The sequence below is a fragment of the Nycticebus coucang genome, unplaced genomic scaffold (assembly GCF_027406575.1).
Source record: "Nycticebus coucang isolate mNycCou1 unplaced genomic scaffold, mNycCou1.pri scaffold_53, whole genome shotgun sequence".
Taxonomy (NCBI): Eukaryota; Metazoa; Chordata; class Mammalia; order Primates; family Lorisidae; genus Nycticebus; species Nycticebus coucang.
This window is the reverse complement of record NW_026515583.1, coordinates 897,980-916,704: the sequence shown is the minus strand read 5'-3', so window position 1 is coordinate 916,704 and position 18,725 is coordinate 897,980. Positions and strand designations below refer to the sequence as shown.

Below are 18,725 nucleotides of genomic sequence, written 5' to 3'. Positions count from 1 at the left end.
TTGCATTGAAATTTTATGTTGCTTTGGGAAGTATGGACATATTAACTATGTTGATTCTTCCCAGCCGTGAGCATGGTATGTTTTTCCATTTGTTAATATTTTCGGCTATTTCTTTTCTCAGAGTTTCATAGTTTTCTTTATAGAGATCTTTCACATCCTTTGTTAGATAAATTCCCAAATATTTCATCTTCTTTGGGACTACTGTGAATGGGATAGAGTCCTTAACTGTTTTTTCAACTTGACTATTGTTGGTATGTATAAAGGCTACCGATTTATGAATGTTGATTTTGAAGCCTGAGACGCTGCTATATTCCTTGATCACTTCTAAGAGTTTTGTAGTAGAGTCCCTAGTGTTTTCCAGATATACTATCATATCATCTGTGAAGAGCGAAAGTTTGATCTCTTCTGACCCTATATGGATACTCTTGATCGCCTTTTCTTCCCTAATGGTGGTGGCTAAAACTTCCATTACAATGTTTAAAAGCAATGGACATAATGGGCAGCCTTGTCTGATTCCTGATCTGAGTGGAAATGATTCCAATTTACCTGCATTCAATATGATATTGGCTGTGGGTTTGCTGTAGATGGTCTCTCAGTTTAAGAAATGTCCCTTCTACACAGATTTTCTTAAGTGTTCTGGTCATGAAGGGATGCTGGATATTATCAAAATCTTTTTCTGCATCGATTGAGAGAATCATATGGTCTTTGTTTTTTAATTTATTTATGTGCTGGATTACATTTATAGATTTACGTATATTGAACCAGGCTTGAGACCCTGGGAGAAAACCAACTTGGTCATGATGTATAATTTGTTTGATGTGTTGTTGGATTCTGTTTGTTAGGATCTTGTTGAATATTTTTGCATCCATATTCATTAGTGATATCGGTCTGTAATTTTCTTTTCTTGTTGGGTCTTTTCCTGGTTTGGGGATCAGGGTGATGTTTGCTTCATAGAACGTGTTAGGTAGTCTTCCTTCTTTTTCTACGTTTTGGAAGAGGTTGAGTAATATAGGTACTAATTCCTCTTTAAAAGTTTGGTAGAATTCTGACATGAAACCATCTGGCCCCGGGCTTGTCTTTTTAGGGAGGTTTTGTGTGGTTGATACTATTTCCGAACTTGATATGGGCCTGTTCAACATTTCCACTTGATTCTGGCTAAGTGTTGGAATGTGACGTGCTTACAAGTATCGGTCAATCTCCTTCAGATTTTCATGTTTCTGAGAATACAGTTTCTTGCAATATTCATTAGGGATTTTTTTTTTATTTCTAAGGAGTCTGTTTCATCTTTGCTGTTTCTGATTGATGAAATTAGAGATTTTACACTTTTTTTTCCTGATTAGGTTGGCCAAAGGTTTATCTATTTTATTGACCTTTTCGAAAAACCAGCTTTTGAATTATTTATCTGTTGTATCATCCTTTTGTTTTCAATTTCATTTAATTCTGCTCTAATTTTGGTTATTTCTTTTCTTCTACTGGGTTTGGGGTTGGAATGTTCTTCCTTTTCCAGTTACTTGAGATGTCCCATTAAGTTGCCTCTCTTTCTGTTCTCTTGAGGAAGGCTTGCAGTGCTATAAATTTCCATCTTAGAACTGCTTTTGCGGTGTCCCGGAGGTTCTGATAGTTCGTGTCTTCATCGTTGTTTCATTCCAAAAAATTGGCGATTACTTTCATTTTTTTTTTTTTCTTAGAGACAGAGTCTCACTTTATGGCCCTCCATAGAGTGCTGTGGCTTCACACAGCTCACAGCAACCTCCAACTTCTGGGCTTAAGCGATTCCCTTGCCTCAGCCTCCCGAGTAGGTGGGACTACAGGCGCCGGCCACAACGCCCGGCTATTTTTTGGTTGCAGTTTGGCCAGGGCCAGGTTTGAACCCGCCACCCTCGTTTTATGGGGCCGGCGTCCTACCGACTGAGCCACAGGCGCTGTCCGGCGATTTCTTTCTTAATCTCATCTCTGATCCAGCTATCATTCAACATAAGGCTATTTAACTTCCATGTTTTTGTATCAGTATGCAGATTCCTGTTGTTACTCAGCTCAAGTTTTATTCCATGGTGGTCCGAGAAGAAGCATGGAATAATTTCTATTCCTTTAAATTACTGAGGTTAGACTTGTGACCTAAGATGTGATTGATTTTGGAGTAAGTTCCATGGGCTGATGAGAAGTATGCGTATTCAGTTTTGTTGGGATGAAATGTTTTGTAGATGTCTGCTAAATCCAAATGTTGGATGGTTAGGTTTAAATCTAAGATTTCTTTGCTCAGCTTCTTGTTGGAGGATCAATCCAACACTGCCAAAGAAGTGTTGAAATCTCTGACTATTTTGGAGCTGGAGGAAATAAAGTTGCTCATGTCTGTTAGATTTTCTCTTATAAATTGAGATGCATTCTGGTTGGGTGCATAGATATTAATAATTGATATCTCATCATATTGAGTATTACCCTTAACAAATATGAAGTGACCATTCTTGTCCTTCCTTACTTTTGTTGATTTAAAGCCTATTGTATCTGCAAATAAAATTGCAACACCTGCTTTTTTCTGATTACCATTTGCCTGAAATATGGATGATCATCCTTTCACCCTGAGTCTGTATTTGTCTTTTAGGTTAAGATGTGACTCTTGTATGCAACAAATATCTGGCCTGAGTTTTTGTATCCAGTCAGCTAACCTATGCCTCTTTAGAGGACAGTTTAAGCTGTTCACATTAATGGAGAATATTGATAAGTCTGGTGAAGTTTTGGGTATCGAGTTTTTCAAAAGTCCAGTGGGCACTTTTAATCCTTTTGCCAGTGTGGAAATTGGAATTTGATCCGAAGTTTCTGAGTGAGTTTACTTTTGTGGTATAGGATTGGGTTAGGCATTATGGAAGATAGGTCTGAGAATATCGTGAAGAGCTGGTTTTGTTATGGCAAATTTCTTCAACATATGACTGTCATTCAAGTATTTAATTTCTCCGTCATAAATGAAACTCAGTTTAGCTGGATACAAGATCCGGGATTGAAAGTTATTTTGCTTTAGGAGATTAAAAGTCAGTGACCACCTTCTTCTGGCTTAAAAAGTTTCAGCAGAGAGATCTGCAGTCATTCTAATATTCTTCCCTTTCAAGGTAATGGTTTTCTTTCTCCTGGCAGCTTTGAGGATTTTCTCCTTCATATTAACTTTAGTGAAGTTAATTATGATACGCTTGGGGGATGTCTTATTGGAGTTGAGTCATGCTGGGGTTCTGAAGCTGTCTCCTATCTGAATTTCAGAATCTCTTGGTATGTCTGGAAAATTCTCTTTCATAATTTCATGCAGAAGGGCCTCTGTGCCCAGCGAGGCCACTTCATCTGTTTCTGGAACTCCAAATTTCGGATATTCACTTTCTTTGAATTATCCCAGAGCTCTCGGAGAGAATGATCCATTTTTGCTCTCCATTTCTCTTCCTCTTTGAGAGTTTGGGAGCGTATAAAGGCTTTATCTTTAATGTCAGAAATTTTTTTTTCTCCTTGCTCCATTCTGTTGCTGAGGGATTCTACTGTATTTTTCATATCTTTGAGGGCTGCAATTTATTGCTTCAGTGTGTCTAAGTCTTTGGTGGTTTTGTCTTAAATTCTTGAGACAACTTTTGATTTTCTCCTCGAATTCCCAATTCCACTTTGTTAATCTTGTCTGCAATCCAAATTCTGAATTCGATTTCTGACATCTCAGCCAGTTGTTTATGAATAGGATCTTCAATTACATCTGCCATATCTTTCCTTGGGGGGGGCGGTTTGATCTATTCTGGTTATTCATGTTACCAGAGTTTTTCTGCTGATTCTGCCCCATGGTTGTTTTACTCCCTTTGATTTTTCCCCCCTGGGGCTTTGTTGAGGGCCTGTACAGTGTTGTGGCCTGAGAAACTGAGACCCTGTCTGGTGTGGTGGGGCTAACTGGTTCTGTCTTGTTTTCAGTTGGTTTCTGTTCCACCCTAGTGAAACAGATACTCTAGATTGAAGTCTCAGCTGCGGAGAAATATCAGCAATTAAGTCACCCCACCCCACCCCCACCAGCAAACAATTGGAAAAGGAAAGTCAAACCTTCCTACCACGGTGCACCCAGGGCGCCACCTGATTTGTCCTCAGGCGATTGGTTCAGTTCAAAAAGTCCAAATCAGTTCTCTCAGTCTGCACCTGTCTCGGGTGAGAGTTTAAGAGGTCTGTGGGAACTGAATCACAGGGGTCTGGTGACTACTCTGGTGTGGCTTTCTCCAGTGCTGCGTGGACTCAGGAGGAGCCACCCAGGCAATAGATCAGTCTGGGAAGGTTGATGCCTCCTTCCCCACCTTGCACCGCTGTCACACCCAGTCACTGATAGCCCTGCAGTTGGCTGACCCAATTGCCTATAGTGAATCGGTACTCCAGGAGTTTGTACCTGCCTGAATCACAAGGAAGTCTGCCAGGCCACTGTGTTCTGCTTCTCTCTAGCAGAAGGAGGTGAGGCCTGACAACCTTGGGCGCTTGATGAAGGTTGGGGGGTTTTCACTCAGGTCCAGACTCGCCCCTGATTAATGTTACTGACAGAACAGAATAGAACAACTCTGCGGTTCCCCTGCAGAAGAGAAGCTGAATTGAGTTCCAAATTAGCTTGTCTTTGCTCTTGTATTGTCTATAGGCTGATGATCCCCTGAGGTCCAGGTGCATCTTAGGTTTAGTATAGCAGACCTCTGCGTCAGCCCCACTCTGGGAGTTTCCCCCGTTTGCAAGTTGGAGTTGCCTAAGGCAAATCCTATACTCACAGTCTCTGGTTGCCCAGGGAGACAGGGGGTGTGGCTTCAGAATAATTGGTAGTGAACCATATTGCTAGCAAAAGAGGGCTGCTGCTTTATGGCTCAGGCAACTGCTGCTCCTGTGTAGCTCCCTTCCGGCCAACCATCCTCTCTCTGCTCCTGTACCCCAGAGTCTGCACTGACCAGCTACAGCCCAGCACTGTCTACACCCCTTGAGCAATCGCCTAAGAGTCTGAACCCCTGGGGGACAGGCCTCTAGACCTTGGAGGGAGAGCAGAGGGGAGCACGCAGAACGCTGGGAGCCTGGGGTTGCGGGCAGAGAACACACACAGCTTTACACAGTTTTATGCCTGGCCGTATTGTCACCAGAAGACAGCTGTCACACTGTGCCTCAGGGAACTGCCACTCTGGTGCAGTACCCTCTCTGCTGACCAGGACTGGTCTCCAGACCTCACTGTGAGTGAAGGGGAGTGCTGGGAGTTCAGAATTCCAGGTAGATACTATATACAGTTTATACAGTTTTATGCCTGGCAGGAGGACGCCGTGACACCCTAGTAGGGGAGGTAGGTCAAGTTTTTAGAGGGTCTCTCCCGTGGTGTGTAGTGGGAGGACCTTTGAACTCTTCCCCATTGTTTGTGGGGCTCTCCGAGCTGTTCTCATGGGGGAGGGGACTCCCATCTGCTTGGTGATGGATTTTGTACCTTTTGTTTGTGTCCTTGTGGTCGCAGCTTGCCTCAGTGGGGTTGATGTGCGTTCTTCAACCTTCTCTCTTAGTGCAGCTCAAATCCACCAGGTTACTTGCTGAATTTTTGTCCTTAAACTCTCCTACTGGACGGGAGCCTCTGTGGAAAGCTGGCTTCAGTCAGCCATCTTGTCTCCTCCCCCCCTCCAACCCAATTCTTAACCTGGACAGCTTCGATTTCCCACTCCAGCTGCTACTTAGCCATAGGAGGCAAACGAACACTCCCCTAGGCCCTGTGAAGGGAGGTCCAACTCCACCCTCGGAGTTCTTTCAGTCACACCACATCCACACACTCTCACATACCTCTCAACAGACCTGTCAACAATCTAATGCCCAAGGAGTTGATCAGGCTCCTTTTCCACTAAAACTGTAATGGGACCTCCAGATCGATCATACCTTGCCTTACACTTCTCCCTGTGTAAGTACCCGTTCCCGCATGTCAGTTCCTCCTGGTGTTTGACTCCTTGAAGACCTGCCAATGGGGTCCTTTCTCAGCCTAGTTAAGGCGTCTACACAGGGAGGCCAAACTGCCTCCCTGGAGTGCTCAGTGGTTCACGTCACCCAGGCTGATCAGGGGCCCCCACGTGGGTGTCCAAAGGATTGGCAGCAACTACCAGGTGCGTGTTCTCTCCGGGGGGATCTTACTTCCCGGTCAGGGAACCAAAAATGTTGCAGGAAGACAAGGCCCAACAGAGAGAAGGAGCACCCAAACACCACATTTATAAGAGGAAGGGCTTTATTCACCAGCTGGGAGCTTACGGCATAGAAGAATTTCAAATGGCCGTGCTCCCCGACTGCCTTGGTCTTTCTCTTTTTATTGACAGTCAAAAAGTTCCACCCCATGGGTACCCTTCTCATTGGCTAGTTTGAATCAAGCGGGGGATGCTATTCCCACCCCTACAGAACTACAGGATTTCACAGAACTTAGAAATTTCCAAGTTTCAGGAAGTTAAGTTTACAAATTTCCAAGAGCTGAGTCACCATGGAGAGGACCCTGCATGTGTATCTTTGTGGTCTCCTTGAGAAGACCTGTTCTTGTAGACCTCACCCTTCTTGGCTATCCTCTCTCATTATTAATGTACCATAATTGTGAGTTGATCTTTCAGGGAACCAGATCAAGGGAAAAGGACAGGTTTTGCTATGACCCCTACAATACAGATTAGTAGAATAGATAAAAAACACAACCCTAATATCCAATGTCTCCAAGAAAACCATTTAGCTCATAAAGATTCTCATAAACTCAAGGTTAAAGCATGAGAAAAAAATATCCCATGCTATGGAAATCAAAAGTGAGCAGGAGGCCTGGTGTGATAGCTCACACCTGTAATCTTAACATTCTGGGAGGCCAAAGCGGGTAGACTGCTTGAGCTCAGGGCTTTGAAACCAGCCTGAGCAAAAGTGAGACCCTGTCTATAAAGAAATAAAACAAATGGCCAGGAATTGTGGTGGGTGCCGGTAATCCCAGCTACTCAGGGGGCTGAGTCAGGAGGATTTCTCAAGTGCAAAAGTTTGAGGTTGCTAATGCTATAATGCCATGGCACCTACCCAGGGTGATAGAGTGAGACTTTGTCTCAAAAAAAAAAAAAAAAGTGAGCAGGAGTAGCTACTCTTAGATCAGATAAAACAGATTTGAAATCAATAACTGAATAACTTTAAAAAAAAAAAGACAAAGATAGCCATTATATAATGATATAGGGATCAATTCAACAATTAGATCTAACAATCCTAAATATACATGCGCCTAACACCAGAGTCCCAGATTCATAAAAGAAATACCACTTGATCTAAGAAAAGAAACAAACAACATATTAATAGTGGGGCACTTCAACACTCCAATGTCAAAACTGGACAGCAAAGAAACACTGAATAAGACAGGACTCTAGAACAAGTGTACTTAACAGACATTTACAGAATATTTTACTCCCAAAGTATAGATTTATGTTCTTCTCATAAGAACATGGGACATAATTATCCAAGATAGATCATATGTTAGGCCACTAAACAAGTATCAAAAAATTGATAAAAATCAAAATAATACTATGAATTGTCTCAGACTACAGTGGAATAAAACTAGAAATCAATTCTAAAAGAAATTTTCAAAACCATACAAATACATGCAAATTAAAAGGCATAATACTAAGTTAACTTTGAGATCAACAATGAAATGAAGGTGCAAAATTTAAAAAACATTTTTTAAATTAAAAGACGAACTAACAAAATCTCTGGGGTAAGTTAAAAGCAGAGCTCAGAGAGAAGTTTATAGCACTAAATACTTCCGATTAAAACACAGAAATATCATAGGCTTGATGCCTGTAGCTCAACGGCTAGAGTGCCATCCACATACACCAAAGCTGGCAGGTTTGAATCCAGCCAGGCCTGCCAAACAACAATGACAACTGCAACAAAAAAACAGTGGCCACTGTGATGGTTGCCTGTAGTCCCAACTACTTTGGAGGCTGAGGCAAGATAATCACTTAAACCCAAGTGTTTGAGGTTGCTGTGAGCTGTGATGCCGCAGCACTCTACCCAGGGTGAGAGCCTGCGACTCTGTCTCCCCCAAAAATAAATAAATAAAAGACAGAAATATCACGAATTAATAACCTAATGTCACACATTGGGGTTCTAGAAAAATAAAAACAAACCAAACCCCAAGCTGGTAGAAGACAAGAAATAACAAAAAATCAGAGGAGAACTAAATAAAATTGAAACAAAAAAGAACAATATAAAGGATCAAGAGAACAAAAATTTGATTCTTTGAAAAGACAAATAAAACTGATATACCACACAAAAAAAATAAAAAGAAAAGAAAAGAATTGATAGACCACTGGGTAGATTAACTGAGAAAAGAAGAAAATGATTGAAATAAGGTCAATCAGAGATGTAAAAGGAGACATTATATCATGATATCATAGAAATGCAAAAGATCTTCTGAGACTACTATGAACACCTCTGTGAACACAATCTAAAAATTCTAGAGAAAATGAATAAATTCCTGCAATCACACAACCTCCCAAGCTGAGTTGTAGAAAAATAGAAATTCTAAACATACCAACAAGTAGTGAGAATAAATTAGTAATAAAACATATGCTTCCTCCCCAGAAAGCCAAAAACCAGATCATAGTGATTCTTACCAGACATACAAAGAGGAACTGGTACCTGTCCTACTGAGACTGTTACATAAGATTAGAAAGAGGAAATCCTCTCTAATTCATTTAATGAAGTCAATACCAACCTAATACCAAAGCCAGGAATGAATACAACAACAACAAAAAGAAAACTAAGGGCCTGATTAGCATCTATCCAAAAACAATCAAGAAAACACTAGCAAAACAAACCCAAGATCACATGAAAAGTATAGTTTACCATGACAAGTGAATTTCCTCCCAGGGATACAAAGATGGATTAACATATGCAAATCAAGATGTGATTCACTACATAGGCAGAATTTAAAACAAGTATCATATGATTATTTCGATAGATACAGTAAGAACATTCACTAAAATCCAGTGAAGGAGCTAAGGAAATTTCACTCCAAAATTGACTACTTGTATAAAGAATATTTTGAATTAAAGGCCATTCACAATCAGAAAGCATTTGGAAGGGGCTTCTTCTCTATCTACATAAAACCTGACCAATGTGATCGAAATATCAAAGGGGCAAAACTAACTTTCTTTGTTCACCCTGAAGGCTAGCAGACCTACTGCAAATTGTTTAAAACATAATAACTGTCTCTCAGGTTAATTTACAAGTCAATTCATTTCCCCCCATCTATTCATCCTTCTTAGCATTCACCTGCTGCTCCTGTACTCCACATTCTCCCCCTCCCTTCTAAGAGGCATCTTAAAAGGTATCGGGCCATCATTAAAACATTGGGAGATGAATCCTTTAATTCTCCCCATGTGCATGATATTTGGAAATAAACATTTCTCTTACTATCCTGCCTTAATTGTGAGTTGGTCTTTCAGCCACCTTTTGGGGGGAAAGGGCACATTTCCCCTCACCCTACGCCAGCAAGTGTTAATGATAAAAAACCCTCAGCAAAATAGGCATAGACAGAATAAATACATACATCAACATAATAAAAACTACATATGATGTCAATGGAAAAGAAGCCATACTTGTAAAAATAATTTAAAGAGGTTAATGCTGAGCCAAATTTGAAGACTATGACCCAGAGCCACACCCAGGAAGCCTTGAGCAAGTGGACTCCCAGTTATGGGTTTGCAGTTTGGTTTTAGGAGATAGGAATTACAGGTGAAGTTATAAATCAATAAGCAGAAAACATACATTGGTTTGGCACAAAAAGCTGGGACATCTGGTGGGTTGGGGCTCACAGATTTATACGTGGGTTTAAAGATTCTTTACCTGATAATTGTCTGGAAGAGTTAGACTTTGGCTAAAAGACCAGGAGTCAGCAAAAAGACATGCTTAAGGTAAAGGGTTTGTTAATCGGAGACAAAGCACTGGACAGACTCAACTGGTTTGTTGTGTATATTGAGGACGCACAGGTAAGTCTTCCACAGCCTTTGGCTGTTGTGAGTCACAGAGGGCATCTCTAATAAGAGGAGGGAGCATGATGAGACATGTCAGATTTCCTCTCTGCTGCCTAGCAACTCAATATAAGGGATCCCCTTGGCCAAGGGGGGGGTCCATTCAGTTAGTTGCTGGTGGAGGGGGACGTAAGATTTTATTTTAGTTCACAAGACAAACCCCTTCCAAATCCTTTCTGATTGTGAATGGCCTTTAATTCAAACACTATTCTGAATGAGATAAAGTTAAAAGCATTCCCAGTAAGAATTGAGACCGGACGATGCTCACTCTCACCACTTCTACTCAACATAGTGCTGGAAGTCCCAGCCAGAGAAATCAGGTAATAGAAAAAAATAAAGGACACTCAAGTCAGAAAAAAAAAAAAAGTTACACTATCCCTGCTGCCAATGAGATGATCTTAAATCTAGAAAACCGTAAAGCCTCCTCCAAAAGACTCCTAGAATTAATAAATAAATTTAATTATCTCAGGTTACAAAATTAATGTACACAAATCAGTAGCATTTTTATACACTAATAAATGCTAAGGTGATCATCACATCAAAAATTCAATACCATTCACAATAGCTACAAAATAACATAAAATGCCTAGCAATACATTTAACCAAGGAAGTAAAAATCTCTAAAGTAAGAACTAGAAAACACTAATGAAAGAAATTGTAGATTACGTGAATGACAAAACACTGGAAGAATCAATATTGCTAAAATGTCATATTGCCCAAATATGACTTACAGATTCAATACAATTCCCATTAAAATGCCAACATCATTTTGGAAAGAATTAGAGAAAAAAATCCTAATTTTCACACGGAATCACAAAAGAGCCCGACTAGCCAATGCAATCCACATCTGGAGGCATTACATTTCCAATCTTCAAATTATACTGCAAGACCATAGTAACCAAAAAAGCATGATATTAGTACAACAATAGACACATAGATGGAGGACACAGAGTTCTGAATAGAGACTCAGAACTATACATAAATAGTAAAGAAAGGCCAGGTGTTGTGCATGACACCCTTAATCCTAGTGTTATGCCCAGAAGTTCCCCCAGAGATCACACAGCCACACGAGCCAAATTTTCAGGGGAGTCCTTTATTGGAGAGCCGACTGACAACTGCCTCAGTGTCCCAAAATGAAGTTTCTGAGAGCAGCCCCTAGTTGTGTGTGGCTGTGTGTGTCTCTGTGTGTGTATCTCTGTGTGTCTGTGTGTGTTTGTCTCTGAGTGTCCGTGTGTGTCTGGGTGTGTGTCTGTATGACTCTGTGTGTGTGTCTCTGTGTGCCTGTGTATGTCTGTCTCTGTCTTTGTGTGTGCCTTTGTCTGTGTTTGTGTTTCTGTGTGTTTGAGTCTGTGTGTTTCTTGTGTGTCTTTGTGTGTGTCTGTGTCTCTCTTTGTGTCTGTGTGTGTGTTTCTGTGTGTCTAATTGTATGTTTGTCTGTGCCTTTGTCTGTGCCTTTGTCTCTGAGTGTGTGTGTCTGTCAGTTTATGTATCTGTGTGTGTGTCTCTGTGTGTGTCTATGTGTGTGTGATTGTGTGTCTGTGTGTGTCTCTGCATCTTCCTCTGTGTGTCTCTCTGTATGTGTCTGTGTGTGTGTGTGTGAGTCTCTGTAATATGTCCCTCTGGGTGTGTGTCTCTGTGTTTGGGTCTCTATTTGTGTCTATGTGTGTGTCTCTGTGTGTGTCTGCGTGTATTTCTCTACATGTGTCTTTGTATGTGTCTGTGTCTGCATCCCTGTGTGTGTCTGTGTGTCTCTGTGTGCATGTCTGAGTGTGGGTCTTGTCTGTGTCTCTATGTGTTTGCGTGTGTGTGTCTGTGTTTGTCTCAGAGTGTCTGTGTGTGTCTGTATGTGTGTCTATGTGTGTGTCTCTGGGTGTGTCTGTGTGTGTGTCTATGTAGGTGTCTCTGCGTATGTCTGTGTATGTATCTCTGTGCGTCACTGAGTGTGTGTCTCTGTTTGTGACTGTGTGTCTCTGAGTGTCTGTATGTTTGTGTTTCTCTGTATGTCTGCCTGTGTCTGTCTTTCTATGTGTGTCTGTGTGTGTCTCTGTGTGTATTGCTGTGTGTGTGTCTGTGAGTGTGTCTTATGTCTGTATGTGTGCCTATGTGTGAGTCTGTGCGTGTCTCTGTGTGTTTATGTGTGTGCGTGTGTCTGTGTGTCTCTGTGTGTGCCTGTCTGTGTCTCTGTGTGTCTGTGTTTGTGTTTCTGTGTGTTTGAGTCTGTGTGTTTCTTGTGTGTCTTTGTGTGTGTCTGTGTCTCTCTTTGTGTCTGTGTGTGTGTTTCTGTGTGTCTAATTGTATGTTTGTGCCTTTGTGTGTCTGTGTGTGTGTCTCTGTGTGTATCTCTGTTTGTGTCTGTGTGGGTGTCTCTGTGAGTGTGTCTGTGTATATGTCTGTGTGTCTCTATATATGTGTCTCTGTGTATGCCTTTGTGTGTGTGTGTCTGTTTGTGTGTCTCTGTGTATGTCTGTGAGTGTGTCTGTGTGTGTGTACGTGTGGTTGTCCATTTGTTTCTCTCTGTGTTTCTTTGTGTGTCTGTGTGTCTCTGTGTGTGGCTCTGTGTGTCTCTCTGTATATGTGTGGCTCTGTGTGTGTCTCTGTGTTTGTGTCTGTGTGTGTGTCTGGGTCTGTGTGTGTATCCATGTGTGTCTGTCTCTGTGTGTGTCTGTGTATCTCAGTATGTGTGTCTCTGTACCTCTGTCTATGTATGTATCTGTGTCCATGTCTCTGTGTGTCTCTCTGTGTGTGTCTGAGTGTGTTTCTCTATGAGTGTCTGTCTTAGTGTTTGTTTACCTCTGTGTCTGTGCCTCTGTGTGTGTGTCTGTGTGCGTCTGTGCATGTCTGTGTTTGTCTGTGTGTGTCTCTGTGTGTGTCTGTGTGTTTGTCTCTCTGTGTGTCTGTGTGTATGTGTGCATGTCTTGTGTTCTCTGTGTGTCTGTCTCTGTGTGTGTCTGAGTGTGTGTCTGTGTGTGTCTATGTGTATATGTGTATGTCCTTGTGTGGGTCTTTGTGTGTGTCTTTGTCTGTGTGTGTGTCTCTGTGTGTGTCTGTGTCCCTGTGTGTGTTTGTGTGTATCCGTGTATGTGTCTCTGTGTGTCTCTCTGTGTCATGTGTGTGTCTGAGTGTGTCTCTGTGTATGTCTGTGTGTGGGTCTGTGTGTTTGTATCTCTGTGCGTCTGTGTGTGTATGTGTGTGTCTTTGTGTTCTCTGTGTCTGTGTCTCTGTGTATGTCTGTGGGTGTCTTTGTTTGCATCTGTGCTTCTGTGTGTATATGTGTGTGTCCTTATGTGGGTTTTTATGTGTGTCTCTGTGTCTGTGTATGTCTTTGTGTCCTTGTGTGTGTTTTTATGTGTGTCTCTGTGTGTGTTTTTGTGTGTCTGTGTGTGTCTGTGTGTGTTTTGATAGAAAAGTATAAAATTACTAGAAGAAAGTGCAGGGAAAACACTTAAAGAAATTGGCCTGGGAGAATATTTTCTGAGAATGACCACCAGGCAATTGAAGCAACACCAAAAATACATTACTGAGAAATGATCAAATTAAAAAGCTTCTGCACAGCCAAGAACACAGTACATAAAGCAAGCAGACAGCCCTCAGAAGATATTTTCAGGTTACGTCTCTGACAAAGGTTTAATAACAATAATCCACAGAGGGAGCGGTGCCTGAAGCTCAAAGGGGTAGGATGCCAGCCCCATATGCCAGAGGTGGCGGGTTCAAACCAGCCCTGGCCAAAAACTGCAAAAAAAAAAAAATAATAATAATAATCCACAGAAACGCAAACATATTAGCAAGAAAGAACAAGTGATCCCATCTCAGGGTGGGCAAGGGACTTGAAGAGAAACTTCTCTTCAGAAGACAGGTGCATGGCCTACAAACACATGAAAAAAATGCTCATCATCCTTAATCATCAGAGAAATGCAAATCAAATCACTTTTAGATATCATCTAACTTTAGTAAGATTATTCCACATCCCAAAACCATAGATGTTGGTGTGGATTTGGACAAAAGGGAACACTTCTGCACTGCTGGTGGGAATGCAAACTAATATATTCCTTTTAAAAAATGTTTGGAGACCACTTAGGGATCTAAAAATAGACCTGCCAATCCTTCAATTCCTCTACTAGGTACATATCCAGAAGACCAAAAATCACTTTTTAACAAAGATCTTTTCACCAGAATGCTTATTGCAGCCCAATTCATAATTGCTAAGTCGTGGAAGAAGCCCAAGTGCACATCAACCCATGAATGGATTCATAAATTGTGGTATATGTATGCCATAAAATATAGCCTTAAAAAAGATGGAGACAAACAGCACCTGTGGATCAGTGAGTAGGGCGCTGGCCCTGTATACCGAGGATGGTGGGTTCAAACCTGGCCCTGGCCACATTGCAACTAGAAGTAGCCTGGTCTATTGTTGTGGAGGGTGCCTGTAGTCCCAGCTACTCAGGAGGCTGAGGCAAGAGAATCACCTAAGCCCAAGAGCTGGAGGTTGCTGTGAGCTGTGATGCCATAGCACTCTACCGAGGGTGATGGAGTGAGACTGTCTCTTAAAAAAAAAGGGGGGGGGACTTTACCTCTTTCATGTTTACATGGATGGAGCTGGAACATATTCTTCTTAGCAAAGTATCTCAAGAATGGAAGAAAAAGTATCCAATATACTCAGCCCTACTATGAAACCAATCTATAAGCATCCACACTTCCATATGAAAGCTATAACCCAACTACAGATGAAGGGGAAAGAGGATGGGCAGGGGAGGGAGGAGGATGGTTAGAGGGAGGGTAATTGGTGGGACCACACCTATGGTGCATTTTATAAGGGTACATGTTATATCTACTAAGTGTAGAATATAAATATTTTAACATAATAACTAAGAAAATGTGGTGAAGGTTATGTTAACCAGTTTGATGAAAGTATTTCAAATTACACATAAAACCAGCACATTGTACACCATAACTGCATTAATATACATAGCTATGATTTGAAAAAAAATAAATGAATGAATAAATACATAAATTTGACTTGATGAAAAATTTTAAATGTGTTTGTCAATGGACACAATCAAAGAGAGAGAAAGTCAAACACTAACAGAAGAAACACATGCTGATCACATATCTGAGAAGGCTCTACTATCTCATGTATAATAGAAAGTCTCACAACTGAACATAAAAGCAACCACCCTGTCATGGTGCATCATGGGCAGAGGGAAAGCAAAGCCAGCATCCTAGGCCTTTCCAACTAACAGGTCTTGTCTGGGCTGTCGCTGTCCTTTGTGGTTCTAGTGAGCTGACCCCACAACAAATCCACAGTGGAAGAAATGGCCACAGATTAAACTGCCAAGGAGTCCCTGTCACTGAAGTCAGCACTTAGCCAAGGTGAACAGCTGTCCTGTGGAGGAGCCACCGGGGAGTGAAGGGGTCCTTCTGTTGAGGACAGCAGCAGAGAAGGGGTGGGGAGCCCAGTGTTCTTCCCAGGGTCCCCTGTTGGGCATCCCAGACCTGAGCGAATCCACCCCAGGGGCAGTAAGGGGCACTGTGGGGCTGCCCAGCTGGAAACCAGCCACCTGTTCTCTGCTGGGGGCCTGGGGCTCACTGTCCCAGGCGACAGACTGGCTGCTTAATCTTAGTCCCAGGGAGGCTCAGGCCAGGCCCTGCCAGCCTCATGTAGAGAAATCTCCGTGCCCAGGGACTGGGAGGCCATGTGAGGGGAGGGGACTGATTTGAATGAAAGGCCTCTCAGTCCCCACAGTGGGAAAGTAGGTACAAGAGACAGGGGCAGCTCTGAGGCAGCTGTGGATCCCCAGGAATCAGAGCTGACAGGAATCTCCACCATGGCCTGTGCCCCTCTCCTGCTCACCCTCCTCACTCTCTGCCCAGGTGACAGGCCCTGGGAAGCAGAAGTGCCTGGGTGGGGTACACCTGGTTGATTTCTCCCTTTCATTTTGAGAGCATGTGGTGGAAAATGACCCCAGACTACCTCTGTGTGTCTCCATCTCTTCTGTTCCAGGATCCTGGGCACAGTCCAGACTGACACAGGAAGCCTGGGTGTCAGCGTCTATGGGAGAGACGATCACCCTGTCCTGTACTGGAAACAGCAACAATGTTGGAAAGTATAATGTGGGCTGGTACCAGCAGATTTCTCCTGGTGCCCCCCAAACTGTCATGCTTGGAATTTCACGGCCCTTAGGAATCCCTGATCAGTTCTCTGGCTCCAATACTGGCAACACTGACTCCCTGACCATCTCGGGCCTCTAGCCTGAGGATGAGGCTGTTTATTACTGCTCATCATGGGATGATAGCCTGAGTGCTCACACAGTGCTCCAGACACATGGAGAACTGAGACAAAAACTGCCCTTGGCCTCCCGTGAGGTAAATAACCCCATGACTGCCTGTGACAAATGCAGACGATGACTGTTGCCAACCCTGTGTTGTCAGTGTTAGAGGAAGTGAGGTTGAGCACATTGCACCTTCTAATTGTCAGTGGGGTTTTTTCCCACGTAGTATTCATTTATTAAAAATAAGAGGGCAGCGCCTGTGGCTCAGTGAGTAGGGCACCGGCCCAATATGCCGAGGGTGGTGGGTTCAAACTCAGCCCCAGCCAAACTGCAACAACAACAAAAAAATAGCCGGGCGTTGTGGCGGGCGCCTGTAGTCCCAGCTGCTCGGGAGGCTGAGGCAAGAGAATCACGTTAGCCCAAGAGTTAGAGGTTGCTGTTAGCCGTGTGATGCCACGGCACTCTACCCGAGGGCGGTACAGCGAGACTCTGTCTCTACCAAAAAAAAATAAATAAAAAAATAAGAGATATACTCGACATACTATAAAAGGTACAATTAAATCGTTTTACTATGTACACAGAATTATTCTTCCACCATCATAATCTAATTTTACAATACTTTTATCAACTCCCCCACCAAATCCCACAATTATCAGTCAGTCCACATTCTTCCCCCACCCCCAGCCACTGGTAATCCCTAATCCACTATCTATGAGGGATATAAACTTAAAGAGCAAAGAAACTTAGTGACTCAAAAACAGATACACTTAATAAAAACCATGTCCAAACAATAATAATGTGCTGAAACCAGAGATAAAGGCAAAGTCACATAAATAAAATCAGACAGAAAATATTATAATATATACAGAAGATCAACAAATGAAACAATTGTGACTATTTCATGTGCACACATTGAGAAAATATAGTGACATTAGATTTTCACACTGTTAAGAAAGAAAGAACTGTCACCATGTAATGAACTTTCCAGGTGTATTTTTTTTTTTGAGAAAAAAGGACAAATTAAGATCTTGTCAGCTGAAGACAACCTGAAATGTTTCATCTCCAATAAATACCCCAAAGTCAAATAAATAAATAGATAAATAAATACATTAATAAATTAAAAAAAAAACACACAAAACGAAGGTCTTTGGGTGGAAGATAAATGCTAAATGAGAAAAATATTAAGCCTAAGGGATGTGGGAAGAAAATCAATAGGTATATTAGCAAAATATTTATTTTTCAGCTCTTAAGTTTTATCTAAGTTATAGCATTTTGATAGAATTTCTGCATATAAATTATGTAATGGGAAAAAATTGAGCTTAGTATTAACTCTACATAGACTATGAAAAGTTAGGCATATTGTTGTCTTTAGAACAACTAGAATAAAACTAAATAAAGAGATAAATTCAAACAACCAATAGAAATATCAAAAGAACCCACTAAATAATTTTCACGTATTCCAAAAGAAGGCAGCAATGAGGTACAGACAAACAGAAATCATGGAAATAAACAGAGAATGTATGTTAAAATTGCAATCTTAAATACATTTATACCAGTAATTTCATTAAATGTAAATGAACTAACCACATACATTAAAAGGAAGAGATTGTCACTTTTAAAAATCAATAATAAAACAAAGAGACAACCACATAATTCTACCTGAAACCCCACTTAAAATATAATTCTATACAGAGGTTAAAAGTAAAATGATAAAATGGCATAAAGCATTATTTCAATGTTAATTTCATCATTTTGATAGTGTATGTTGCATATAGTGTTATGAGACTCCCTCAGTGGGGGAAACTGGGCAAAGGGCACACAGGAACTCTGTGGATTGGAGATCTGGGTTAAAGATCAGGGACAGAAGTAGCTTAGGCTGACATTCTGGAGGATGGGCTGAAAACAGTCCAGATTCCTCAGACAACCCCCACTGCACTGCACACAGCACAGTGTTGGAAACAACCTGGGGGGTCTAAACAGAATATTCAGTGACAAGACTGCCCAGAGCTAACATTCCTGAGTCTGGACTCCTTCGTGACCTCCCCAGGCTGCGCATAGTGTGGTCTGTGGTCTGAACAGAATGTTTAGCAATTATAGATTAAGATCTGCTGAGCAAGTCAAAGTATAGAATGGGACCAAAAGGAGAGCTAAGGCAGTTAGAGTTTACACCCTAAACACTGGCCCTGTTTCTTTGGTAACTTTCTGACTTTATGATTATAGGACATTGTTCTTAGATGTTTCCTTCCACTTTTTCCTATTACTTCCTCATTCTTTACCAAAAAAAAAAAAAAAAAAAAAAAAATGACTCTTAACCTTACATTGAGTAATGAGGTTAGAGTTTCTTAAAAAATAGTGACTCTTACCCTTACATTTAGTAATGAGGTTAGAGTTTCTCTGTGTTTGTTATTAACTGTTTGTTGAGTAC

General features: G+C 41.6%; 1 protein-coding gene across 2 annotated transcripts in view; it reads left to right on the top strand.

Annotated features, from left to right (window-relative positions):
• LOC128579422 (rho GTPase-activating protein 15-like) overlaps window positions 1–16,599 on the top strand; it is a 159,058-nt gene extending 142,459 nt beyond the window's left edge. For both annotated transcript variants that reach the window (XM_053581528.1, XM_053581529.1), the window contains exon 6: window positions 16,033–16,599. In XM_053581528.1, coding sequence (XP_053437503.1) covers window positions 16,033–16,056 — 24 coding nt within the window. In that variant the 3' untranslated portion in view covers window positions 16,057–16,599. The remainder of the gene's footprint in view (window positions 1–16,032) is intronic.
• The last annotated feature ends 2,126 nt before the right edge of the window (window positions 16,600–18,725 follow it).